Below are 23,796 nucleotides of genomic sequence, written 5' to 3' on the forward strand. Positions count from 1 at the left end.
CATCCCTGAAGCAGGGATATCCTTAAAACCTAGCCTGTTGGTGGCCCTTCAGGACTGGAGTTGGCCACCCTGCCTTAAAGTGTCTTTGAGCACGTAAGGTGCCTTATGGAATAGCCCTTGTTAATAAGAGCAACGGTTTGCTATCCCCAGCAATAAAGACATGCAGAAAAAGTGCTGTACTCACATGTGGTTTCAGTGCCGCGTAAACCCTCACTTGCAGCTTTAATATACACAGCAAACACAGCTATCTGATATTCTGTTAGAGACATCAAGTTCTTCAGCACGGTGGAGGAAACACTGCCATCCACTATGACCTGCAACAAAGAAATAAGAGTGACAGGGATTTCGGTTCCTCTCGTTCACCTTGTTTTATGGTACTGCATGTTTTCAAACGGAAGTATGAACACCGGGAAATGAGTGAGCCTTCGCTATTAAGACGTTTTCCCCCCTTGAATATGAACCTTTGGGAATACGTTACATGACATACAGAGAACAATATGATTTATATTCAGGGAATGACATTAGGATCATTAGCAGATCCTACATCAGGGGTAGCCAACTCCAGTCTTCAAGGGCTACCAACAGGTCAGGTTTTCAGGCTATCCCTGCTTCAACACAGGTGGCTCAATCGGTGACTCAGTCGGAAAAAAATATATTTTAGAGGCACCTGAGGAATTACAGAACGAGTTGCCCTGTAGCATTCCCGTTGGTGAGCAAGGGAAGGAGTTTCCAGGCCAAATTATATGAAGGTGTAAACAGAAAAGAGTTCAATTATGATAATTGAAGAATCTGTGTATTAAGCATGGTCAAATAATTGATATTCCATGTATTAATTGTGGATTGTAGCTGGGCATGTAGATGCCAGGAGTCCTGTATATCCGTGATTGTCCCTTTTTTCACCTCCCTGTCCCGTTGTCCCTGAAACATATATGGGGACGCTTAAATGTCCCGTATTTTCGGGAGGAGGCAGATGGTGGTGGGCGGTGGCAGAAGGAGGCGGAGGATGGAGGCTGCAGCCTGCAGCAAAGCACCGTGGAGGACAATGGCGGTGGCTGCGGCAGCAGAGAAGGGCAGGGTCGGAATCCCGCCCCAGCAATCCTACCCGGAAGTCAATTACAACTTCCGGTGTCTGACGCCAGGAACTGGCTCTGCTCCACGCTACAGGTAAGAGGACAGAGCTGTTAGCATGGGGGAGGGAAGACAGGACTTTTAGTTTGGGAGGCTGAAAGATGCCTGGTGGGGGGGCTGATAGATGGAGGGGGAGGCTGGGGAGCTACGAGATGGCTGGGGCAGATGGATGGGGGTGGGATATGGATGGGGGGGCTGAGAAATGGGTGGGGGGCTGAGAGAGGTATGGGGGGCTGAGAGATGGCTGAGGAGAGGTTGGAGAACTGAGAGATGGCTAGAGAGCTGATCGATGGGGGGCTGAGAGATGGATGGAGAGGTTTAGGGGATGATGGAAGGGGGGCTGAGAGAAGATAATAATAATAATAGCATGTTCTTGTATAGCGCTGCTAGTTTTACGTAGAGCTTTACAGAGACATTTTGCAGGCACAGTCCCTGCCCCGTGGGGCTTACAATCTATGTTTTTGGTGCCTGAGACACAGAGAGATAAAGTGACTTGACCAAGGTCACAAGGAGCCGACACCAGGAATTGAACCAGGTTCAAACTCAGTGCCAGTCAGTGTCTTTACTTACTGAGCCGCTCATGGGGGGGCTTTGAGATGGATGGAGGCTGAGAGATGGGTGGAGAGGTTCAGGGGATGATAGCTGGGAAGCTGAGGGATGGGGGAGATATGGATGGAGGGTGGGGGCTGCAAGATAGAAGAGGGGGCTGAGATATGGATGGGGGGTATGACGTGTTATGACGTCACACTTTCATACTGGATTTCGGTGTCCCGTATTCATTAAATAAATATGGCAACCCTATGTAGACTTTCATATTTCTCATTATAATTCAATCTCTGTGTATACGAGAAAATGCTCTAAAATAGGCACAATATTTTTTACTGCAGGGACATTGAGATCGAAAAGAAGGAGTTTTCGTGAAAGTGAGGGAAGACCACATTCAATCATGTTTTGGGCAGTAACATTACCTCTTCTGGTTGTCCTCCTCTAGTTGGATAATACACCACTCTGTATTTTTCCACTTTTCCTGGTGCATGAGTCCAGCTAACACGGAACCCCCTGGCTGTGACCTCGGATGTGACTAATTCGGATGGAGCGCCTGTGGTGACCGGGGATGTACCTGGAGGAAATGTATATTGTGTTAATGTTTGAGATGTATATCAAATGTAGATCAGTTAAACCCGTATTTAGTGTTATTCCACAAGACACTTTCTGGTGCTGGAAGATACCTTACAGACCCTTGAAATTGGTGTTTTCCAGCGTAGGAAGGGGATAGCACGCAGAGTAAATATGTCAACCCAAACAAGGCAAGTTAAATACTTTCGAGTTATATGTTCACAAAAAATCCTCCAACACTGCTAATTCCTTATAGAGACTGCCAGACTAAGAGGCTTAAAAAAACCTCTCAATGATTTTACATTTTGAACAAGATTATTGTTATTAATTTGTACTTATTTTACTAAACACTTCGCAGTGACATGTAATTTTATTACCAGCACACAAACAAAGTTACCAGTTAACACCATCATTGCCCGAGGAGCGTAGACACACACAGACAGAGACACACACAGACAGAGACAGACAGAGACACACACAGATAGAGACACATACAGACAGAGACAGACAGAGAAACACACAGACAGACAAACACAGACAGACAGACACACACAGACAGACACACACAGACACAGAGACAGAGACACACACAGACAGACAGAGACACACACAGACACAGGCAGACAGAGACACACACACAGACACAGACAGAGACACACACAGACACAGACAGACACACACACAGAGACAGAGCCACACACAGACACACACAGACACACACAGACACACACAGACACACACAGACAGACAGACAGACAAACACACAGACAGACACACACAGACAGACAGACACACACAGACAGAGACACACACAGAGACAGAGACACACACATACACAGACAGACAGAGACACACACAGACACAGGCAGACAGAGACACACACACAGACACAGACAGAGACACACAAAGACACAGACACAGACAGAGACACACACAGACACAGACACAGACAGAGACACACACAGACACAGGCAGACAGAGACACACACACACAGACAGACACAGACAGAGACACACACAGACACAGGCAGACAGAGACACACACACACAGACAGACACAGACAGAGACACACACAGACACAGACAGACACACACACACAGAGACAGAGCCACACACAGACACAGACAGACACACACACACAGACACACACAGACAGACACACACAGACAGACACACACAGACAGACACACACAGACACACACAGACACACATAGGCAGACAGACACAGGCAGACACAGACAGGCAGACACAGACAGACACACAGACAGATAGACAGACACAACTGACAGACACAACCGACAGACACAACCGACAGACACAATCGACAGACACACAGACAGACACACACAGACAGACACACACAGACAGACACACACACACGGAGACGCACACACACAGATGCACACACAGACACATAAAAAGACACACATACAGTACATACCATAGACACACACCTCTGTTATCTCATAAAAGTAGAAGGTAAATATATCTTCAGGATTTAATTAGCATTACAGTACTGTTGTACTCTGTGACAGAGGTGTCCCCTATCAAGATCCAGATTGATTAGAGCTTCCTTATATTCACTCACCTTTAATTTCAAATTCTTGCTCTTCGACTCGGGTGCACACAGTCTTAGTAAGGCCTTCCACAATACTGTTCATGATGTTAAAATCAGCAACGTTGTAAACATGAGTGCTGTCCGGTTCTGAGGCAATTGCCTTGAGTTCATTCACGTCCGCATTTTTCACACCTTACAGTACATTAGGAATAGATAAAATGAGAAACATTAGGAGTAAATATTTAATTATGTTCCTAAAGACACTTTAAAATCTGGTCCAATATTTGCCCTCATTGGAGGCTACAATCTTGATTTTTTTTTTTTGTGCCAATTATTTTTTTACGCTTTTTTTCATGGTACATATATGCAAAAAAAATTCAAAGCACACAAAAATCTCCATATATATTGCATATCAAAGGAGAGTATTTTGGTCCCAAACAGAAACTAGTTTTACAATTTTTTTAGTGGTCACATTTGGATTAATTTACATTTTTGGGGGATTTTTCTAGAGTTTTTTTTGCATGGTTGGGCATTAGCCCTTTGGATTTCTTCTGTGTGGATTAGTTTATGGGGGTTCTAGACTTTGAAGATGATGACGTCATCTTAAAGGAAGGGAAGCATATGCTACCTGATTGGCTGGCTTCTCTCCCTTTAAGATGACGTCACATCCTAATTTTTTTTTACAAAAATGGAAGCCATCACATGGTACACCAACCAATCAGATGATGATGTCACCAGAAAAACAATGGGTGGGGTAAGTGATTTTTAGTTATTTAATTAACCTATTGGTGTAAATGAGGCAACCTCGGCTCTCTTTGAGCGGTTGATAAGACATTGCTAAGAAATAACTTACTTGGTAGGCAAGGGGGTAGTTTGAAATATTTATTTGTAGCCCTTAGTAGCTAGCTAGTCATGGGCTGCCCACTGTGTGATCGCCACTTGGGCCCCTAAGGGCTTAATATATTACAAAGTAGATAAAATGTCAGTAAATGAACTTGTATCTACAGTACTATTGTAGGTATTTAGTTTGTTATAAGTCATATACTGTAAATAAGGCCAAGTTTAAGTATGACATATTAAACATGTAATTTTTCTGCCACATTAATCTTAATGGATGTTAGTTAATAGGGTATGTTTATGATAACAGTTGATTAGCATATTATTTACACTAACGGACATTAATATATATATATATATATATATATATATATATATATATATATATATATATATATATATACGCTATCCTTTTAACAGAAAGATAACCCAAGGTAACCTTATGTTACTGACTGTGTTACTATTAATACTATTAGTAAATGCCCCCTAAAAGAGATTTTAACAACTCCCCAGGGTTATACACTACTAGAGATAATCACATTTTGATGTGAATATTGCCAGATTGTTGCATTCATTTAGGTTTGTAGATTCTCTGTCGGACTTATAGCCACTGATTTTCCTGGCGATGTTGTTTTACGCATTAGTAGTTTTGCTGAAAAAAAATGTGTCTCAAATGAGCTTGCTAAACTCTGTGATATTCTATGGAAAACGGTTTTGTTGTTGTTTGTGACAGGGCCTTAATCCCTGTATAGTCTGTATCTGGCTCATGAGTCCAGCTGGGAGCTGGTTAATTGCAGCTAGAGACAATTGGCCAGTCTCCACCTGGCTCATCAGATAGGCTCCTGCTTAAACTGCAGAGGGATCACTTGAGCACAGAGGGACTGTGTTGCCAGAAGAGACGCACAAGAGCAGTTGTCTTGAGGATAGGCCTGTGCTGCCAGCAAGATACCCAGAAATCAGACCCTCTATTCCAGAGGGCGCAGCGGACCCTGGAACCCACCAGAGGGTGACCCCCAACAGACACCGACTCGGAGACTGGCATAAAGTGCCCCCTGCTTACAGGTACCTATTTGGACCTTGGGTTCAAAGGTTGGCAAGAGGCCTATCCTCCCAGCCCTGCAGATAGTGACACGGAGAGTAAGTGAGCCTTTACAAAGGGATTGGCTGTTTGTTTATTTGGTTGCTTTCTTCAAGATGTATTGTTTGAAACTCCGGGCTGCATAAAAGCCAAAGTTTATTTTCCCCAATATACAGATACAGCAACGAGTATTAGAACTCTGCCTGGGTAGATTCTGGGGCAGTCTCACAGTAAATGCCTCAACATTTCTGTGAGATTCTTAATGGCCCATAGGATTAACACAGCAGGGGGTCCCTGCAAACTGAATGGGACTGCAGGGACCCCCCGCTGTGCTAATCCGATGGCCCATTAAGAATCTCACAGAAATGTTGAGGCATTTACTGTGAGACTGCCCCAGAATCTCCAAGGAATTTCTCAGGTAAGTGTTCTAATAATGGTAGCTGCATCAGTATGTCTCCCTGGTTATACCCCTGCACTCGTCTCTTACATTGTTATTGCATCCTATCCCACATAATTGTTATACAGTATGTAGGATAGGATTAGTGCTGGGGGTGTTCCCATTGAGAAGCACAATCGTGGCAGACACTGTCCCCAGCGACGCAGACTTTGGCTTGTTCGTCATCAGCGCTGGGGACAGTAAGTCTTACTACATCTGCATTACATACTGTATATAAATTATATAGGATGCAATAACAACGTTTTCCATAGAATATCACAGAGTTCAGCGAGCTCATTTCACACTCATATTTATTCAGCAAAATTAAAAATACGTAAAACAACATTGCCAGGAAAATTAGTGGCTATAAGTTCTTTAGAAAATCTATATATGTATATTTTTATGTTTTGAAGAATGGTTAAAAATGGGCAGGTGTTTCCTCTGATAAAGTAATGCTCGCAGACAGTAGTGCTTTGTTGACTATTAATTAGAGACACAAAGGACAAGTTAAAATTAAAAATATCTCAATCAAAAAAGAAGTTAAATATTATGGTGGGGTAAGGTAAGGCAGAGAGAGAGGCTATTTTACTACAATCCCAAGTTACATTCATTCTGTACCTTTTCAAACACACCTTTATACAACACATACAGAGACACCTGTGCACAAAACTGAACACACCTGGGAAATATGCTACTTTGTATATGCAAAGTATATTCAAACGATCCAAATTAGCACATTTAAAATGCGATCAAATATTTGAAGCGCAGACAAACTCCTCACAAACTTTGTAAAAAGGGGTCACTTTCACCATATTCGAAAAGTCAGTCGGCAATGTCACACATCACTAGCGCTTAATAGCCAAGTGAAAATATTGAATGGAACATATTCATTCAGTCGTTCAATGCTGCTGATAACTAAAGCCTACACAGAAGGGATTCGTGTGCATAATACCAATTGCAAAGAGCTCGATTCCAGCATCGCGTAAGCTTTTGGCAGGAGGCATAACATCGTCCTGGGACTTTCCATCAGTGATCAAAATACCAATCTTTGGAAGCCCGGGTCTTGCTCCTGCTTCAGGCTTGAAACTGTTTTCCAGAATGTATGTCAAAGCAAGACCTAAGCAAAACAGAATTGTGTTACAAACAACACGGGGAGAAGATATAAAATACCTGTACAGGTTGAAATACTGGTACGGGGGTGGCCAACTCCAATTCTCAAGGGCCACAAGCAGGTCAGGTTTTTAAGGATATCCCTGCTTCAGCAGAGGTGGTTCAGTCATTGAGTGAGCCACTGATTGAGCCACTTGTGCTGAAGCAGGGATATCCTTAAAACCTGACCATGAGGAGTGGAGTTGACCACCCCTGAGCTAGGATGATGAATACAGATGTACAAATAGCAAGATTTGTTTTTACCTACTTTGTTTTTATCACAGAGTTTCAGATTCAATGGCAGTGATAACACAGAACATCAGAGAATATCCTACCAAAACACGTCAGCGGGAGCCGTAACTCCGGCAACATCTATAAAACCAGACTTGTTTGTAGAGATGGCGGACTTGCCTGAAACCGATCTGTGATTTTTTCCGGGCTTTTCAGACCCAATCCGACCCGCCCAATGAATTCCGAGGTCGGATTTAAATCATCTTCAGGCCGCGCGGATTCTTTGAAATCTGTCAATGGGCCTCGGATTCACGGATTTTAACAAATCCGCTGACGGATTCAACTTAAATGTGATCCATGAAAAAAACCACAATGGCTTAAACTTGAGGCTGCACCCCTATTAATATTCTCCTCCCATAATAAACCAGCTCGCGGATTCGGATTCTGTTTGCGGATTCGGATTCTGTTTGCGGATTCGGATTCTGTTTGCGGATTCGGATTCTGTTTGCGGATTCGGATTCTGTTTGCGGATTCGGATTCTGTTTGCGGATTCGGATTCTGTTTGCGGATTCGGATTCTGTTCGCGGATTCGGATTCTGTTCGCGGATTCGGATTCTGTTCGCGGATTCGGATTCTGTTCGCGGATTCGGATTCTGTTTGCGGATTCGGATTCTGTTTGCGGATTCGGATTCTGTTTGCGGATTCGGATTCTATTTGAGGATTCGGATTCTGTTTGCGGATTCGGATTCTATTTGCGGATTCGGATTCTGTTTGCGGATTCGGATTCTATTTGCGGATTCTGATTCTGTTGGTGGATTCAGGTTCCATTTCCTGATTCGGATTCAGATTCAGTTCGCTGAATCCGACTAAAGGATTTTCAGTAACCGTCAAAAAAAAAACGAATCTGCCTTTTTGCGATCTATCCACGGAATTCAGTGGATGAACGGGACTGCTCAATCCACGGCGGATTCGATTTCTGGTGACAATTCCGCCCATGTCTACTTGTTTATCAAGAAAATCATCTTCTTGCAAAGACACAAACACTGAAACAATAATCTAGGTTGATGAAATTGAGTATTCAATATGTATTCAATGAATGGAGCTGACACTTTCTCAAGAAAGGAGAAGATGGCATCACAATTTATGGAGTAAGGGCCAAAGCGAGTATACAATAAAAACTCTGTCAGGGCAGTGAGTGAGATGTTAACACTTTTCCTATCTGAGAGAAGTTACTTGCATTAGATCAAACATAATAAAAGCAACTATAAGGTTTCAGTAAAATAAAGGTAAAAAAAAATGGATTAAAAATTTTTTTTTTAATCCAAATGCAATGGCATAGAAAAGATCCTGCATTGTGTGCATTAGAAGTGTAAGACAGTTACCTGTTAATGTGTTTCCTCCTTTGTAAGGCAGATTTCGGACAGCATCCAGCACAGCATCCTTTGTGTTGTAAGCATTCAGATGCCATTCTATTCTAGGATCCCCACTGTACTGTGCAAGACCTGGCAATGAAAATGCAAAGCATTTGAGTAACTATTCAAATATGTATTTAAAGTACACGTGTTTTTATTATGAACCAAACTTTGGGATCACAAAAATGTCCCAGCAGTCCAATTGGTCAGATGATGTAAATGATGTCACAAACTGAAAGTAACAATAGCAGTTGTGTAAGGGACGGCCTCTAGGTATTATTAGTGCCATATTTAGCTCAATATTAATCTGGACTCTTAAGAGTGAGCCTTGTAAACTGTAGGCTCTACACCAGAAGATTTCAAAAGGTTTTCCCCTGAAGAGTTTGTCTTAGGCTAGGTCCTCAGTGGCTGCTGCGGCGTGCACAGCCCTCTATGGGGCAGACCCCAGTCGGCGTGTGTGCGTGCGCGCACAAGCAGCGATGCGCGACCGTCTTGGCCAAAAGACAAGATTTTTGTCTTTTGGCCCGGCGGTTGAGCATTGGCCACATCACGGCGGCGGCTTAGCCATGAGGGCGAACCAGCTGCGTGCCCGCCACGCCTCCTCTGTCCCCCATTGGATCTCTGAATCTTCAACCGCAGACTGAGTTTGGAGACCCCTGTGCTACTGTACTGTAACTGACTGTGAAACTAGCAACTGTCCTACTGTACAGCCAGTCCTTGGTTATCCAACGGAATCCGTTCTGGAAGTAGCGTTGGATAGTGAAACCGTTGTAAAGTGAGTCCCATGTTAATCAGTGGCGGTGAGCTTTGGATAACGCATTCAGGCATCGTTTAACGCATTCTGGCATCGAAAAACGGCCCATAATGTTACATTGTAAAGCGTTGGATATGCAATTCATTGTAAAGTGAAACGTTGGATAGCGAGGACTACCTGTAGTTCACAATAGTGAAAATACTGAAGCATCGCCCCATTTTCTGTTGTCTTTACTTAAATCACTTGTTAGCCAGTTAGACATCCAAATGCAGTGAGTAAACATTGTACAGTAGCTTAATTCAATTTAAAACTTATGCCACAAATGTGGTCTGCAACCCTTTGTAAAGGAGTTACTAGAACTTTGCTCTTCAAGCAGATTTCAAAACAAGTTGCATAAAGACATTCAAGATCAAATTCTTCAGAGGTCATGAAATAGTCTTCTCAAACAAGAGCTGTTATAACGTGCAACACATACTTGATTTAGCATTTATAAAGAGTCGTTGAAAATTGAGACCACATCACACTTCAGATAAGTAATATGAAGAGTCAAGTTACCTATTCTTGTTTTATCAGAGCCCACGTTAAATGCCCCAACCAGATTTTCCAGGAAAAGTCGTACAAGCCTAAAGTTCAACCTGCCGATACTCCACGACCCATCTACCAGAATCACAATATCTGCAATTGCTGGGGTTTTGCATGAAAACTGAATTTCTGAAAATCAGAATGAGAGAATATTATGACAGACCGACACTACAGTATGTTTTTAATGGTCATTCAGACATCACTTGACACTGTCACAAGCATGGAATACAAAAATCTTAGAAGCCGGATATCTGGTGTGCAGGTGGAGTGTCATAGGCATCACTGACGCCAATGTTCTTAATTGGATTGGAAGCAATTTATTAAAGTTTTAAACTACCTTTGCAAACATTACAAGTCACTTCTGGAACCAAATACCAGTAACCCCTATTTCAGCTACTACTGATGCTAAATAGGCTGAAATGTGTCAACGGTTAATGGAATTCACACTAAACAAAATCACATAGAATACAGTATATGTATTTTTTTTTTACATATGGGTTCACACTCCGATTTTGTGCTTAGTATTACAAAATAAACAAAGATGTGATGGAAATGAGAGAAAAACCTTATGAAATACCCTACTTTTAATGTCTTACAAATGACAGGTGGGGCTGAAAGTTTCTTACCAATTTTACAATCATTAAACACAACACCTTTCAATAAAGGCTTAAAACATGTCCGAACAGATAAAGATCGAGGCGAAACATTTGGAAGCAGAAAAAAACCGACAGCCCTTTTGTATAAATAAATGACATTCACACACATGCAAAAGCAAAAAGATTTGTTTGATGCTTTTTTTTTTTTTCTCGATTCGATCCCTGGAAAAGAAGCAAGTCATTAATAATAAACTTTCTTTGGGAAACCTGTAAAAGCGTGTGAAAAAAGAACCGAATGAAAGCAGGACCGCTCCCGTAGCACGTTTTGTATGTTGAAGGCCTTTTGCGTATTAAACATTGAGCACATTCACAGCTATTTGCTTTTCATTGCTCCTCTCAGTTGAACTTAAACCGAAACTGCAGTCTGTCCTAAAAGGCAATAAAGAACAATAAGATATTGAGTGAAGGCAATTGTTATATACTGTACTTCAAGAATGCGTGTGAACAGGAGACAATGTGCATGTACCCAATGTCATTATTCTGCCTTACTGTTGCCTTTAAAAGAATACCCAGATTGTTTTCCATGGTGATTATACAACGTATGTCCATATAACACGCATTATCGCACATTTCCCATAGGATTCAATTGTAGTGTTTGCTTTCTATTCGGGAATATTTCACAAAATACAGTACCTCTTATCAATCAATGACACAGAGCCCGTGCTCGTCTCCTGCGCGCTACCCACAACTGTCTCCTTTCCACCCCCTTTCACCGCTACTGCTCTCTGTCATCTTAAACCCTTTTCACTCATTGCCCGTTACCTGTGGAACTCCCTCACACTCATGCCAAGCACCCTCTCTTCCCACCTTTAAGACAAACCTTAAAACTCACCTTTTTAATGAAGCATTTCAATAGCTGTACTCATGGCTTCTGTCCCACACTCAGTCACTCCTACCAACCATTGTGGCCAAGCGCTGCCATCTATCGCACTTGCTCCCTCACCTGATGTCTCTGTAAGTCTCCCAAAATTCCACTTAGATTGTAAGCTCTTTGGGGCAGAGATTTCCTGGCCTATTGTCTTACTTTGTTGCACTTATTATATTATAATTCCCTGTACTGTTTTGTGTCTCTTTTGTAAACTGTTGAGTAGACTGCCCGCTATATAAATAAAGATATACATACATACAGTACATACAGTACATACAGTATGCAGACTACACCTGTAATTGATACTTGTTTTTCTGTGATGTCATGGGAATGATTTATTATATTTTTATGTAACAACAATATTAATGCAATACCGATCAACCATTTCCAAATGATAATCAATTTACCTGATCCATGTCAGTGGACACATTGCTTTAAGGCAACAAATTGATGATATATCTGTGCAGAATTTAATTTTTATTCTAGAGCTGGAGGGTGGTAGGCTAATGGGAAATGGGAGGAAGAACTTGTTCGCGGAAATGGTGGTTGACTTGAAGAATAGTCTCCCAACAGAGACTGTAGAAGCTAATACAGTAAGGATTTTAGAAGCTGCTTGGGATAGACATCTGGCCATCTAAAATATGAAAGACAGCCGAGGAAGATGTAGGGTCTGAGGTTTTATAATAGACAAGAAAATGGGCAGGCTGTGGGCTAAGAGGTTCTTATCTGCCATTCAATTCCATGTTTCGATGTTCTTTAATTCTATATACTTTAGAGACACTTTAAAAACATAAAGGGAGTTAAAGTCCAACAGAAGGGTAAGGTGTCTGCAGAAAGTGGTCATTTGCAGTTCCTCCCAAGGTACTTGTATTACTGTTCCTGTAGGGTTTCACTATGATGTACAGTATGTGTAGCGTATGTAGTTCATCAAGTCATGGAAGCTATAAATCACACTAGCCAACATGTGGAAGCACTTTTCAGGGGGATTTTGGGATGGAAATGTGGGGAATTTCAAAAAATGTCATTGATTTGCAGAAAGAAAGTGAAAAATAGACATTCATCACCTTCAAATCAAGGAGTCTCCATGAAGAGTAGGGGGAGATGGACAGTTTTGTGCTAACACAGTTGGAACAGCTTCATCTATTCTACAATTAAGGAACCATCAGCAAACATGATTAAAATAGTTGTCACGAAGGCTGCATTAACACCAGTGATACTTTTTTCTATGTATCCCCAAGGACTTATTACTGTAAAAATAAGTTCATCACTCACATGGCTAATAAGAATCATTTGAAAAACGTAATCTGCCCATATTCCCTAGGTCTTTCTATAAGAGCTCCAACAGTGGACTGGCACCACCACACAGGCCCCCTATAACACCGAGTAGGGTGGAATTGGGAAGAGACATTGGTACATACTGTCACGGGAGACCAGGAGTATTCTACAGAATCAAGCCCCAGACCAGACACCGAAGTCAAATAAAAGTATATTTATTCAGGCGAGAGCCAGCAGGCCCAACACAATATCACAACAGAGCTATACTCACAATCCCTGCTCCCCACAGGGCAAATCCTAGTTGGTCTAGGTGCCCGGCATCACCGCAATTACTTTCCTGGTGCAACTTCCACTCCGGTCAGGTTTCGAAGTCTGTAGGTATCGCTGGATGCAAGTCACCAAGCAGCATTTTCAAATGTATGTATGTATGTATGAATGTATGTCTTTATTTATATAGCACCATTAATGTACATAGCGTTTCACAGCAGTAATACACGTGACAATCATATAAATAACAAATAGTACAAACAACAAATCATGGGAATAAGTGATTCAGACATAAAAGTAACATTGTAGAAGAGGAGTCCCTGCTCCGAAGAGCTCACAACCTAATTGGTGGGGAGAACGTACAAAGAAAGTAGGAGGGCATTCAGGTAAGTGCGTCTGCAGAGGGCCAAGCTTTATGTATCGTGTATAGTATTAGCCACGGTGCTACTCATATGCTTCTTTAAGCCAGTGTGTCTTAAGGTGGGTCTTAAAGGTGGATAGAGAGGGTGCTAGTCGGGTATTGAGGGGTAGAGCATTCCAGAGGTTTGGGGCAGTCAGTGAGAAAGGTTTAAGGCGGGAGAGGGTTTTAGATACAAAGGGGGGTAAGGAGAAGACATCCTTGAGCAGAACGCAAGAGTTGGGATGGTGCATAGCGAGAAATTAGGGCTGAAATGTAAGGAGAAACAGAAGGGTGTTAAGCTTTAAAAGTCAGGATGAGAATTGAGTTCGAGATGCGAGATTTGATAGGAAGCCAGGAGAGTGATTTCATCAGGGGAGACAATGAGACAGATTTAGGAAAGAGTAGAGTGATTCTGGCAGCAGCGTTTAGGATAGATTGTAGGGGAGACAGGAGAGAGGTAGGAAGGCCGGACAGCAGGAGGTTACAGTAATCAAGACGGGAGAGAATGAGGGCCTGAGTCAAAGTTTTAGCAGTCGAGTAACAGAGGAAAGGGCATATCTTTGTTATATTGTCTAGGAAAAAGCAACAGGTTTTAGATATGTTTTGAATGTGAGGGGCGAATGTGAGAGTCGAGTGTGACCCCTAAGCAGCGTGCTTGGGCTACTGGGTGAATGTGAATCTCCCTTAGTAGCACACAGCCTCGCTTTTGGATTGCTAATCCAGACGCTAGTCAGCAACCATACTGGTACTAATATCGTCTGAAACTCTTATAGGTTTCACGTATCCATAGACAAACTAAGTGAACGGTCCAGCGACCAATTCCCACATGGATGCTGTGTAGTGTGCCAATCACCAGACCAGGGCTTGTCTTTGTTGGCCAACCGGGACAGTGGGCATGATGGAGAGGCTATGACAAGGAGAGCAGAAATAACAAATTGGCTTAAGAGAACAGTGCCTACCTCCTCCTCTATCCAGTGACGGCTCGTTATCTCTTGAGGAGATAGGAGCCTCTCTGCCTGGGCAGACAATGGCCCTGCTTACTGGACCAACGTCTCCCAGATAGGAGGACTGCCCATACCCACCATCCATAGTCTACCACCTCCTTGTGGGACAAACTGGAAATGCCGGCTGGGTATGGTTTTTACCAGCCTAGCATGCCCAGGGAACAAGGAATGCAAAGTTTATACATCCACTCAAACATTTCAACAATACTAAAGGTTACAACTATTTTCTACATACCTGTACACAGTTGACTAGATGAACCATGATAGGATAAGGGCTACCCTGTAAATTCATGTAGACAAGGGGTGCCAAACTGGGGGGTGCGCAATACTTTTTTTGGGGGTGCACGGCTCACTTACCTGCTTCAGTTCCCGCTTCCGTCCACACGTCTCCATGGCAACGTGGCATCAAATGACCCCGTGGCGGCATTTGACGCCAGATGCCATGGAGACGCGACATCACATGACCCTGCTGCGTCATTTGACACCGCATTAGATGTAAGGGAGGGGGGGGCCACACAAGGGGAGAGCAAGGGGGGGGTGCCACAAAGGGGGAGAGCAGACGGGGGGCGCTGTGCAGGAAGTTTGCAAACCCCTGATCTTGACGATAGGGCAATGACTGGGCTTTACCTTTATTATGAGCCACATTGCCCCTATCGTCACACACACCTGTGCAGCGACTCATGTGTCTTCGGCTGCCCGCCCGCACACAGCTTCTTCGGCCGCCCGCCCGCGCACAGCATCTTCGGCCGCCCGCCCGCATCCAGCTTTTTTGCCCTGCCAGCCCGCGCACACCAGGTTTCGCTGCACAGTGCCTGAGCCCACCCTAGGGTGCGCCCACCAGTTTGCACACCACTACACTATCCTTTTCGGCTGCCCACCCACGGACAGCTTCTTTGGCTGCCCACCTGCGCACAGCTTCTTTGGCTGCCCGCCTGCGCACAGCTTCTTTGGCTGCCCGCGCACAGCTTCTTTGGCTGCCCGCCCGCGCACAGCTTCTTTGGCTGCCCGCCCGCGCACAGCTTCTTTGGCTGCCCGCCCGCGCACAGCTTCTTTGGCTGCCCACCCGCGCACAGCTACTTTGGCTGCCCGCCCGCGCACAGCTTCTTTGGCTGCCCGCCCGCGCACAGCTTCTTTGGCTGCCCGCCCGCGCGCAGCTTCTTTGGCTGCCCGCCCGCGCAGTTTCTTTGGCTGCCCGCCCGCGCACAGCTTCTTTGGCTGCCTGCCCGCACACAGCTTCTTTGGCTGCCCACCTGCGCACAGCTTCTTTGGCTGCCCGCCTGCGCACAGCTTCTTTGGCTGCCCGCGCACAGCTTCTTTGGCTGCCCGCCCGTGCACAGCTTCTTTGGCTGCCCGCCCGCGCACAGCTTCTTTGGCTGCCCACCCGCGCACAGCTACTTTGGCTGCCCGCCCGCGCACAGCTTCTTTGGCTGCCCGCCCGCGCACAGCTTCTTTGGCTGCCCGCCTGCGCACAGCTTCTTTGGCTGCCCGCCTGCGCACAGCTTCTTTGGCTGCCCGCCTGCGCACAGCTTCTTTGGCTGCCCGCCTGTGCACAGCTTCTTTGGCTGCCCGCCTGCGCACAGCTTCTTTGGCTGCCCGCCTGCGCACAGCTTCTTTGGCTGCCCGCCCGCACACAGCTTCTTTGGCTGCCCGCCTGCGCACACTTTCTTTGGCTGCCCGCCCATAGCTGCTTTGGCTGCCCACCTGCGCACAGCTTCTTTGGCTGCCCGCCTGCGCACAGCTTCTTTGGCTGCCCGCCTGCGCACAGCTTCTTTGGCTGACTGCCTGCGCACAGCTTCTTTGGCTGCCTGCCCGCGCACAGCTTTTTTGGCTGCCCGCCTGCGCACAGCTTCTTTGGCTGCTTGCCTGCGCACAGCTTCTTTGGATGCCCGCCTGCGCACAGCTTCTTTGGCTGCCCGCGCACAGCTTCTTTGGCTGCCCGCCCGCGCACAGCTTCTTTGGCTGCCCGCCCGCGCACAGCTTCTTTGGCTGCCCGCCTGCGCACAGCTTCTTTGGCTGCCCGCCTGCGCACAGCTTCTTTGGCTGCCCGCCTGCGCACAGCTTCTTTGGCTGCCCGCCTGTGCACAGCTTCTTTGGCTGCCCGCCCGCGCACAGCTTCTTTGGCTGCCCACCCGCGCACAGCTGCTTTGGCTGCCCACCTGCGCACAGCTTCTTTGGCTGCCCGCCTGCGCACAGCTTCTTTGGCTGCCCGCCTGCGCACAGCTTCTTTGGCTGCCTGCCTGCGCACAGCTTCTTTGGCTGCCTGCCCGCGCACAGCTTCTTTGGCTGCCCGCCTGCGCACAGCTTCTTTGGCTGCTTGCCTGCGCACAGCTTCTTTGGATGCCCGCCTGCGCACAGCTTTTTTGGCTGCCCGCCCATAGCTGCTTCGGCTGCCCACCCGCCCACAGCTTCTTTGGCTTCCCGCCGACAGCTTCTTCGGCTGCCTGCCCACAGCTTCTTCGGCTGCCCGCCCACCCACAGCTTCTTCGGCTGCCCGCCCACAGCTTCTTCGGCTGCCCGCCCGCGCACAGCTTTTTTGCCCTCCCGTGCACAGTGTCTGCCGGCCCACCCACACCAGGTTTCGCCGCACGTCGCCTGCGGCTCCCATCCCCTCTAGGGCGCGCCCACCAGTTTTCGCACCGCTGCATTCAATCACAACATCCACACACACAATCACAACACAGACACAGCACGCATACTCAATCACAACACACAGACACAACACACACTCAAATCACAACACACACTCAAATCACAACACACACACAGACTCAATCACAACACCCACACACAAAATACCAACACAGACAGCACACATACTCAATCACAACACACAGACACAATCACAACACACACACAGACACACAGACACACAGACACCATCACAACACACACACAACACAATCAATCACAAACAACACAGACAGAATCACAACACCCACACAAAATCACAACACAGACACAGCACACATACTCACACATACACACACACAGACACAACACACTTAATCACAACACACACACAGACACAGCACACATACACAATCACAACACACACAGACACAGCACACATACTCAATCACAATACAGACACAGCACACAGACACACTCTCACACACTCTCACCTGGGGGGGCAGTACTTAGCATGCTCACGTCCCCAGTGTATGGGGAAACAGACAGGGGGAGGAGGGGCTTTCTGTGTGCAGTGACGGCCCCGTAGCAAGCAGAGAAGCAGCAAGGCCCCGCTCCCACAGCAAGGCACCGCCCCCGCAAGAAGCAGAGATGCAGCACGGAGCTTGTTCAAGCGCTCACGCACAGAGTCTGCCCGCACGCCGCCTGCGCCCCCCTAAATAATCTTGCGCCCCCCAAAGGGGCGCACCCCCCCCCCCAGTTTGCGCACTGCTGCTATAAGTGACCAGGCTACATAGATAAACAGGAGACTGAGGATCAGTCTTGTCTGCGGGAAACTGGAAAGGGAGTAACTACCAATATGTTTTATAGGGTGAGGAGTCAGAGGTAAACCTAACCAATCCTGTCCTTTGTTAACCCTTTAACTCCTGTTCAAGGGTAAGGCCGCGTTTATAGTGCCGGTGACGCAATCGATGACATCACCCATCGCCGTCGCCATTAGCGAAAGTTGTATTTCAAGTTTGAGAGACGTCGCTGGCGACAAGGCCAGTGATGTCACCAAGGAGGAGGCCAGAGTGCAATAGGCGCTCTGTGATTGGTTTAGAGGCAGTCACATGTGGCGACTGCCTCTGCAAAAATCAAATATCAGTGACTACCAGATTTTTGGTAGCACTGCCGCGCCGTCGCGTGCACTATAAGCGCCGACAGCCATAATAGCCAGTTCAAAAAACATGTGATCATGTAGTGTTGGCAGGGATCAATGTTAAATGGCTGTCCCCACCATGAGAATGAAATCTGCAGAGGCAGAAAAGGGTCAGTAACTCTGTGGTATAAACGTGGCTATCAAACCTGACTCTCTTATAACCCCAATCACTTGCTAAATAATGGCTGAAGAGCAGGTCGTTACTGTCCGAAACCCCGGGAGACACAATGCCGCACTGCCCATAATTCAGAACTGCTTAGGCGCACGGTGAGACACCGGCACACACCCGTTCTGAACGCCGACGACACGTGTGACCGGTCAGAGGAATAAAGGAGCGCAGGAAAATAATAGAAAATGATAGCAGAAAAATATCAACCATTAAACAACCTTGTAGCAATGATCTAGTAAGTTTATATTTTGTGCTATTCATGTTCAGTCATTTCATGTAATCTAAGCTCTATCTTATCTGCCAGCTTCATCTCGTTTTTATACCATGATGATATCAACAGTATTGCCAGCCTGGCTTCATATCATCACATATCATCATATCATAAAGTCAAAATGACTGCGCCACCTGTGCTGAGGCGGGCATATCCTTAAGGAAAAGGAGCGGCTCAGTGAGTGAAGACACTGACTCTGGCACTGAGTTTGAAGCAGGGGAACCTGCTCCTTGTGACCTTGGGCAAGTCACCTTATCTCCTTGTGCCTCAGGCACCAAAAACATAGATTGTAAGCTCCACAGGGCAGGGACCTGTGCCAGCAAAATGTCTCTGTAAAGCGCTACGTAAAACTAGCAGCGCTATACAAGAACATGCTATTATTATATTATTTATAATTAAAACCTGACTTGTTGGGGGGTCTTGAGGAACGGAGTTGGGAACCACAGAACTAGAGGGTGTGCATTGGTCATTTTTCTTTTTGCTCTAGGACAGGGTCACATTCCAACAGCACGCTCACGGAAACTATTGGGTTTGACATTACTGTGTATTAGTTGAGCTTGCCAAACCGTGGTTGTTAATAAAAAGTGCATGTTGGTCTATAATAATCCTGTCTTTTCATTGATAACGTATAACTGGGAACCCAGAACTGGAATACAATCGCACGAGGAAGTAGTAGGAAGTGAAATTAACTCGTGTTCATGGGGGTCTGTTTTAAAAAATGCAAAAAGTAAGGGTGGCAAAAATAATAATTACATGTAAAAATAAAGTATGTGATAAGAATGAAAGGAAATGTGTTTTTGGATCAGGTAATATGTGCTACCTATTTATACCTATACCTACTGTATGTCTGTCTTAAAATCCGTTTTAAGATCACTTTGACTGTAAAACATCAAAACAGAAATTCAGAGCACACTCAGAATTAGCAAAAAATCTCAACATTTGGAATTTATTCAGGCAAACTCTTGCATTCAATATCTATGTGTTTGCTTGAATATATTCGACATTTTGTTATTTTTTGCTGATTCTGAGTGTGCTCTGCATTTTTATTTTGATACATTTTGGTTGGTTTGTTGATGACACATCCGTGAAGCACTTAGCGGTAACCCTGTGTTTTCTGTTTTTCTTTATATGAAACGGTTGCATGTCAGATGTGTTTTGCTACACAAATGGTTGTAAAACATCAGTGCATACTGTATACTCTACACCAGTGGTTTTCAACCGTGGTTCCTCAGTCCGCCAGGGGGAGAGCTGGGATAACTAAACTCTCCCGTGCTGTGTCAGGCCCGGCAGCGCGGCGGCACCCCCACAGAGCAGTCAGCCGCCATCAGCAGCCGCCCGCCCGGTCACTGCTATACTTCATCTCACTGCCTGTTCCTGTTGGCGCCACTGACAAGAGGGAGAGAGAGGAATTTGAGAGGGCAGGCGCTCGCTCTCACAGAGGGGAGGTTTTTGTGTGCGTGTAAGTGAGAGAGAGTGTGTGCGTGTGTGTGTAAGTGGGAGAGAGTGTGTGTGTGTGTGTGTGTGTGTGTGTGTGTGTGTGTGTGTGTGTGTGTGTGTGTGTGTGTGTGTGTGTGTGTATATATATATAAGTGGGAGAGTGTATGTTTGTGTGTGTGTAAGTGGGAGTGTGTGTGTGTGTGTGTGTAAGTGGGAGTGTGTGTGCGCGCAAGTCAGGGGGAGAGGGAGCACAAGGGGGAGCGTAAGAGGGAGAGTGAGGAGGGAAAGAGACGGGGTGACGGGAGGGGGGAGAGAGATGGGTGCAACAGGAGAAGGGGTGGGAGTGATGGGGGAGGGGGTTGGGGTTGCCCAGAATTTCAAAAAAACAAAAACTGTTCAAAATCACTGCTCTACACTGAGGTTATTCCAGTTAAATATGCTGACAATTTCTTATTAACTTGACGATCATATCAAAAAACCCCTGCAGCAAATGAACTGCTGAGAACGATGTACTTGTCTTAACAGCTCCTGTTACAATTTAGCTGGAAATAAACCAGGTAAAACTGTTCTGGAAACTGCTTCCTAAGGTGATTTTAACAATGGTATTTTTAAATGATTTTAAAGCACTAGGAAACCTTAGCAAAACCTACTGTAGTTGCAATAGTATAAAATTACTTAGTAATTCAAAACATTCTTAACATATTTGGGTTATAATTTAACATTACTATAATATTTAATGGTTTTTATACTTGTAGGTCAAAATGAATAACTCTAAATATTGCAATACCATGAAAAGTAGAGTCAGTGTGGTCTCATATTTGGCAGTGGCTTGAACTATTTTGGGGCCTGTTTCCTCTGTTTAAAAGTGAACTATATTCCATACTATGGGAGGGTCTAGACAGCAAAATACTTGTGCACACCACAACCACTTTCCTATAATACACAAAAGCCAATAGGGAACACTAGACAGGCATATATATAATGCCCTTCCCCTCAATACCCGACTAGCACCCTCTCTATCCACCTTTAAGACCCACCTTAAGACACATTTGCTTAAAGAAGCATATGAATAGCACTCTGGATATTCTGAACACATGATACATAAAGCTTGGCCGCCTGCAGACGCACTTACCAGAATTCCTTCCTGCTGTCTCTGTACGTTCTCCCTACCTACCAATTAGACTGTAAGCTCCTCGGGGCAGGGACTCCTCTTCCTTAATGTTACTTTTATGTCTGAAGCACTTATTCCCATGACCTGTTATTTATATTATCTGTTATTTATTTGTCTACCCCGTGTATTCCTACTGTGAAGCGCTATGTACATTAATGGCGCTATATAAATAAAGACATACAATACATACAATATATATATATGCTGTGTTGAAACTGGGAGCATTGGCTTAAGGGTTCCGTGTAATAATGGATGTAAGGCAATAAGTGGCACTGTGTGCTCATTTGCATGTCATTTCCCAGAATCCCTTGCTGCAGTGGAAGCACTGTATGCTAGGTGATAATGGTGAAAAGCAGGGTTGCAGACCTGTCTAAGACATGTGAATGTGCTCACAAGTAATATTATTATTTGCTACAGGTATATGCTATACGGTGGAGGGTTTTCTAATTGACACATGCTATTTACCTCTACAGAGGAAACACAGAATAATTCTGCTGCCAGTGCTCAAGGGCTGACTAGCGTAGAATATGTATCCTTAGGTAATAATGACCCACGTCTGTAGCAAATAAATAACACTCTAATCAAGCGTATTAAGCGGACACAGTGAAGCAGGCTGGGGGAGGGGTAAGGTAAGGTGACATTAAGAGTCGCCGACCATCCAAAGAACAGTCAGGCTGACGCTGCAATAAGTCATGAGAATCTATCTGGGCCACTATATAACAAGAGAATTATCAACCATCTCCACACTTCCTGACTGAGTCAGACCACTGCGCTATATTTTTATCTTTGCTGTAAGTAGGAAATCTCAAAGAGCCAAGATTTGCATCTAGTCCTCACTGCACTAATATACTGCACAATTATTGTTTTTATGTTTTTTTATTCACATGATGTGTTCCTGACCTGATTGCTCCCTTCCCTTCCCAAACCAAGACTGCTTCTGTAGGAAATCTCTGCATATTTCCTGGAAAGGTTGAGAAGTATCTTTTTGGGTAACATCTCATGGTTTATTTTGTTTAAATTTGTTTATCATTTCTATTGATATTTATGGAAATTGTGGCGCCTATTCAAATCATTTGAGTATGCTACAATAAGTCATCCACCACCCACTCTGCCAATAAAGATACCTGCTGTCGCGCTGCTTGATACCGATGAGATGAAGGTAAGCCACCGCTGGGTGAATGCCTGCAGTGATGTGTGTACTGGGGTCCACGTGCACTTTGACAAAGTCACTTCTGGGATTAAACGCGTCAGAGGTTCTTAGCTTCATGATGTTTGTTCCCTTTTTTTCAATAAATTAGCCGTTTTTTGTTAGAGCTGCGTGTGGTTTCATACTTACCTCAGTGCACCGCTTCCTCGTTTGGCTAATTACCTCTACAGTTATGCACATGCGTTAGAATTAAAGATTGTATTATTTGCATTTTTTGATTCCTATTTTCTATCCAGTCATGTATCATATTTATCATATACAGGCATACCCCGCTTTAAGGACACTCACTTTAAGTACACTCACGAGTAAGTACATATCGCCCAATAGGCAAACGGCAGCTCACGCATGCGCCTGTCAGCACGTCCTGAACAGCAATACCGGCTCCCTACCTGTACCGAAGCTGTACGCAAGAAGGGAGACTATAGAGCCTGTTACAAATGCATTATTTACATCAGTTATGCACATATATGATGATTGCTGTACAGTACATGCATCGATAAGTGGAAAAAGGTAGTGCTTCACTTTAAGTACATTTTCGCTTTACATAAATGCTCCAGTCCCATTGCGTACGTTAATGCGGGGTATGCCTGTATATCCCTACACATTAATAAAAGTGTTGTGGTAATCACAGCATAACTAAGGATACATAAAATAATTTGAACTGTTTTTATTATTATTTATCATATCATTTAGATCAGCAGTCCCCAACTCCAGTCCTCAAGGACCGCTAACAGTGCAGGATTTAAGGATAGCCTTTCATTAGCACAGGTGGCCCAATCATTTTGACTGAACCACCTGTGCTCTAGCAGGGGTATGCGTAAAACCTGCACTGTTAGTGGTCCTTGAGGACTGGAGTTGGGGACCTCTGATTTAGATCTCAAGTTACGATCTAGGTGTTCTGATAGGTATTTTAATTTTAAGTAAAAGAGGGGGATGAGCGAATCTGTAAGTAAGTTCTGC

The 23,796-nt window shown here is 45.0% G+C and overlaps 1 protein-coding gene across 3 annotated transcripts in view; it reads right to left on the minus strand.

Annotated features, from left to right (window-relative positions):
- COL14A1 (collagen type XIV alpha 1 chain) overlaps positions 1-23,796 on the minus strand; it is a 197,941-nt gene that overhangs the window by 116,169 nt on the left and 57,976 nt on the right. For all 3 annotated transcript variants that reach the window (XM_075582330.1, XM_075582318.1, XM_075582326.1), the window contains 6 exons: positions 10,256-10,411; positions 8,917-9,036; positions 7,107-7,271; positions 3,834-3,995; positions 2,097-2,248; positions 185-314 (listed from right to left, as the gene is read on the minus strand). In XM_075582330.1, the coding sequence (XP_075438445.1) occupies positions 185-314; positions 2,097-2,248; positions 3,834-3,995; positions 7,107-7,271; positions 8,917-9,036; positions 10,256-10,411 (885 nt within the window). The remainder of the gene's footprint in view (positions 1-184; positions 315-2,096; positions 2,249-3,833; positions 3,996-7,106; positions 7,272-8,916; positions 9,037-10,255; positions 10,412-23,796) is intronic.

The sequence above is a fragment of the Ascaphus truei genome, chromosome 2, assembly GCF_040206685.1.
Source record: "Ascaphus truei isolate aAscTru1 chromosome 2, aAscTru1.hap1, whole genome shotgun sequence".
NCBI lineage: Eukaryota > Metazoa > Chordata > Amphibia > Anura > Ascaphidae > Ascaphus > Ascaphus truei.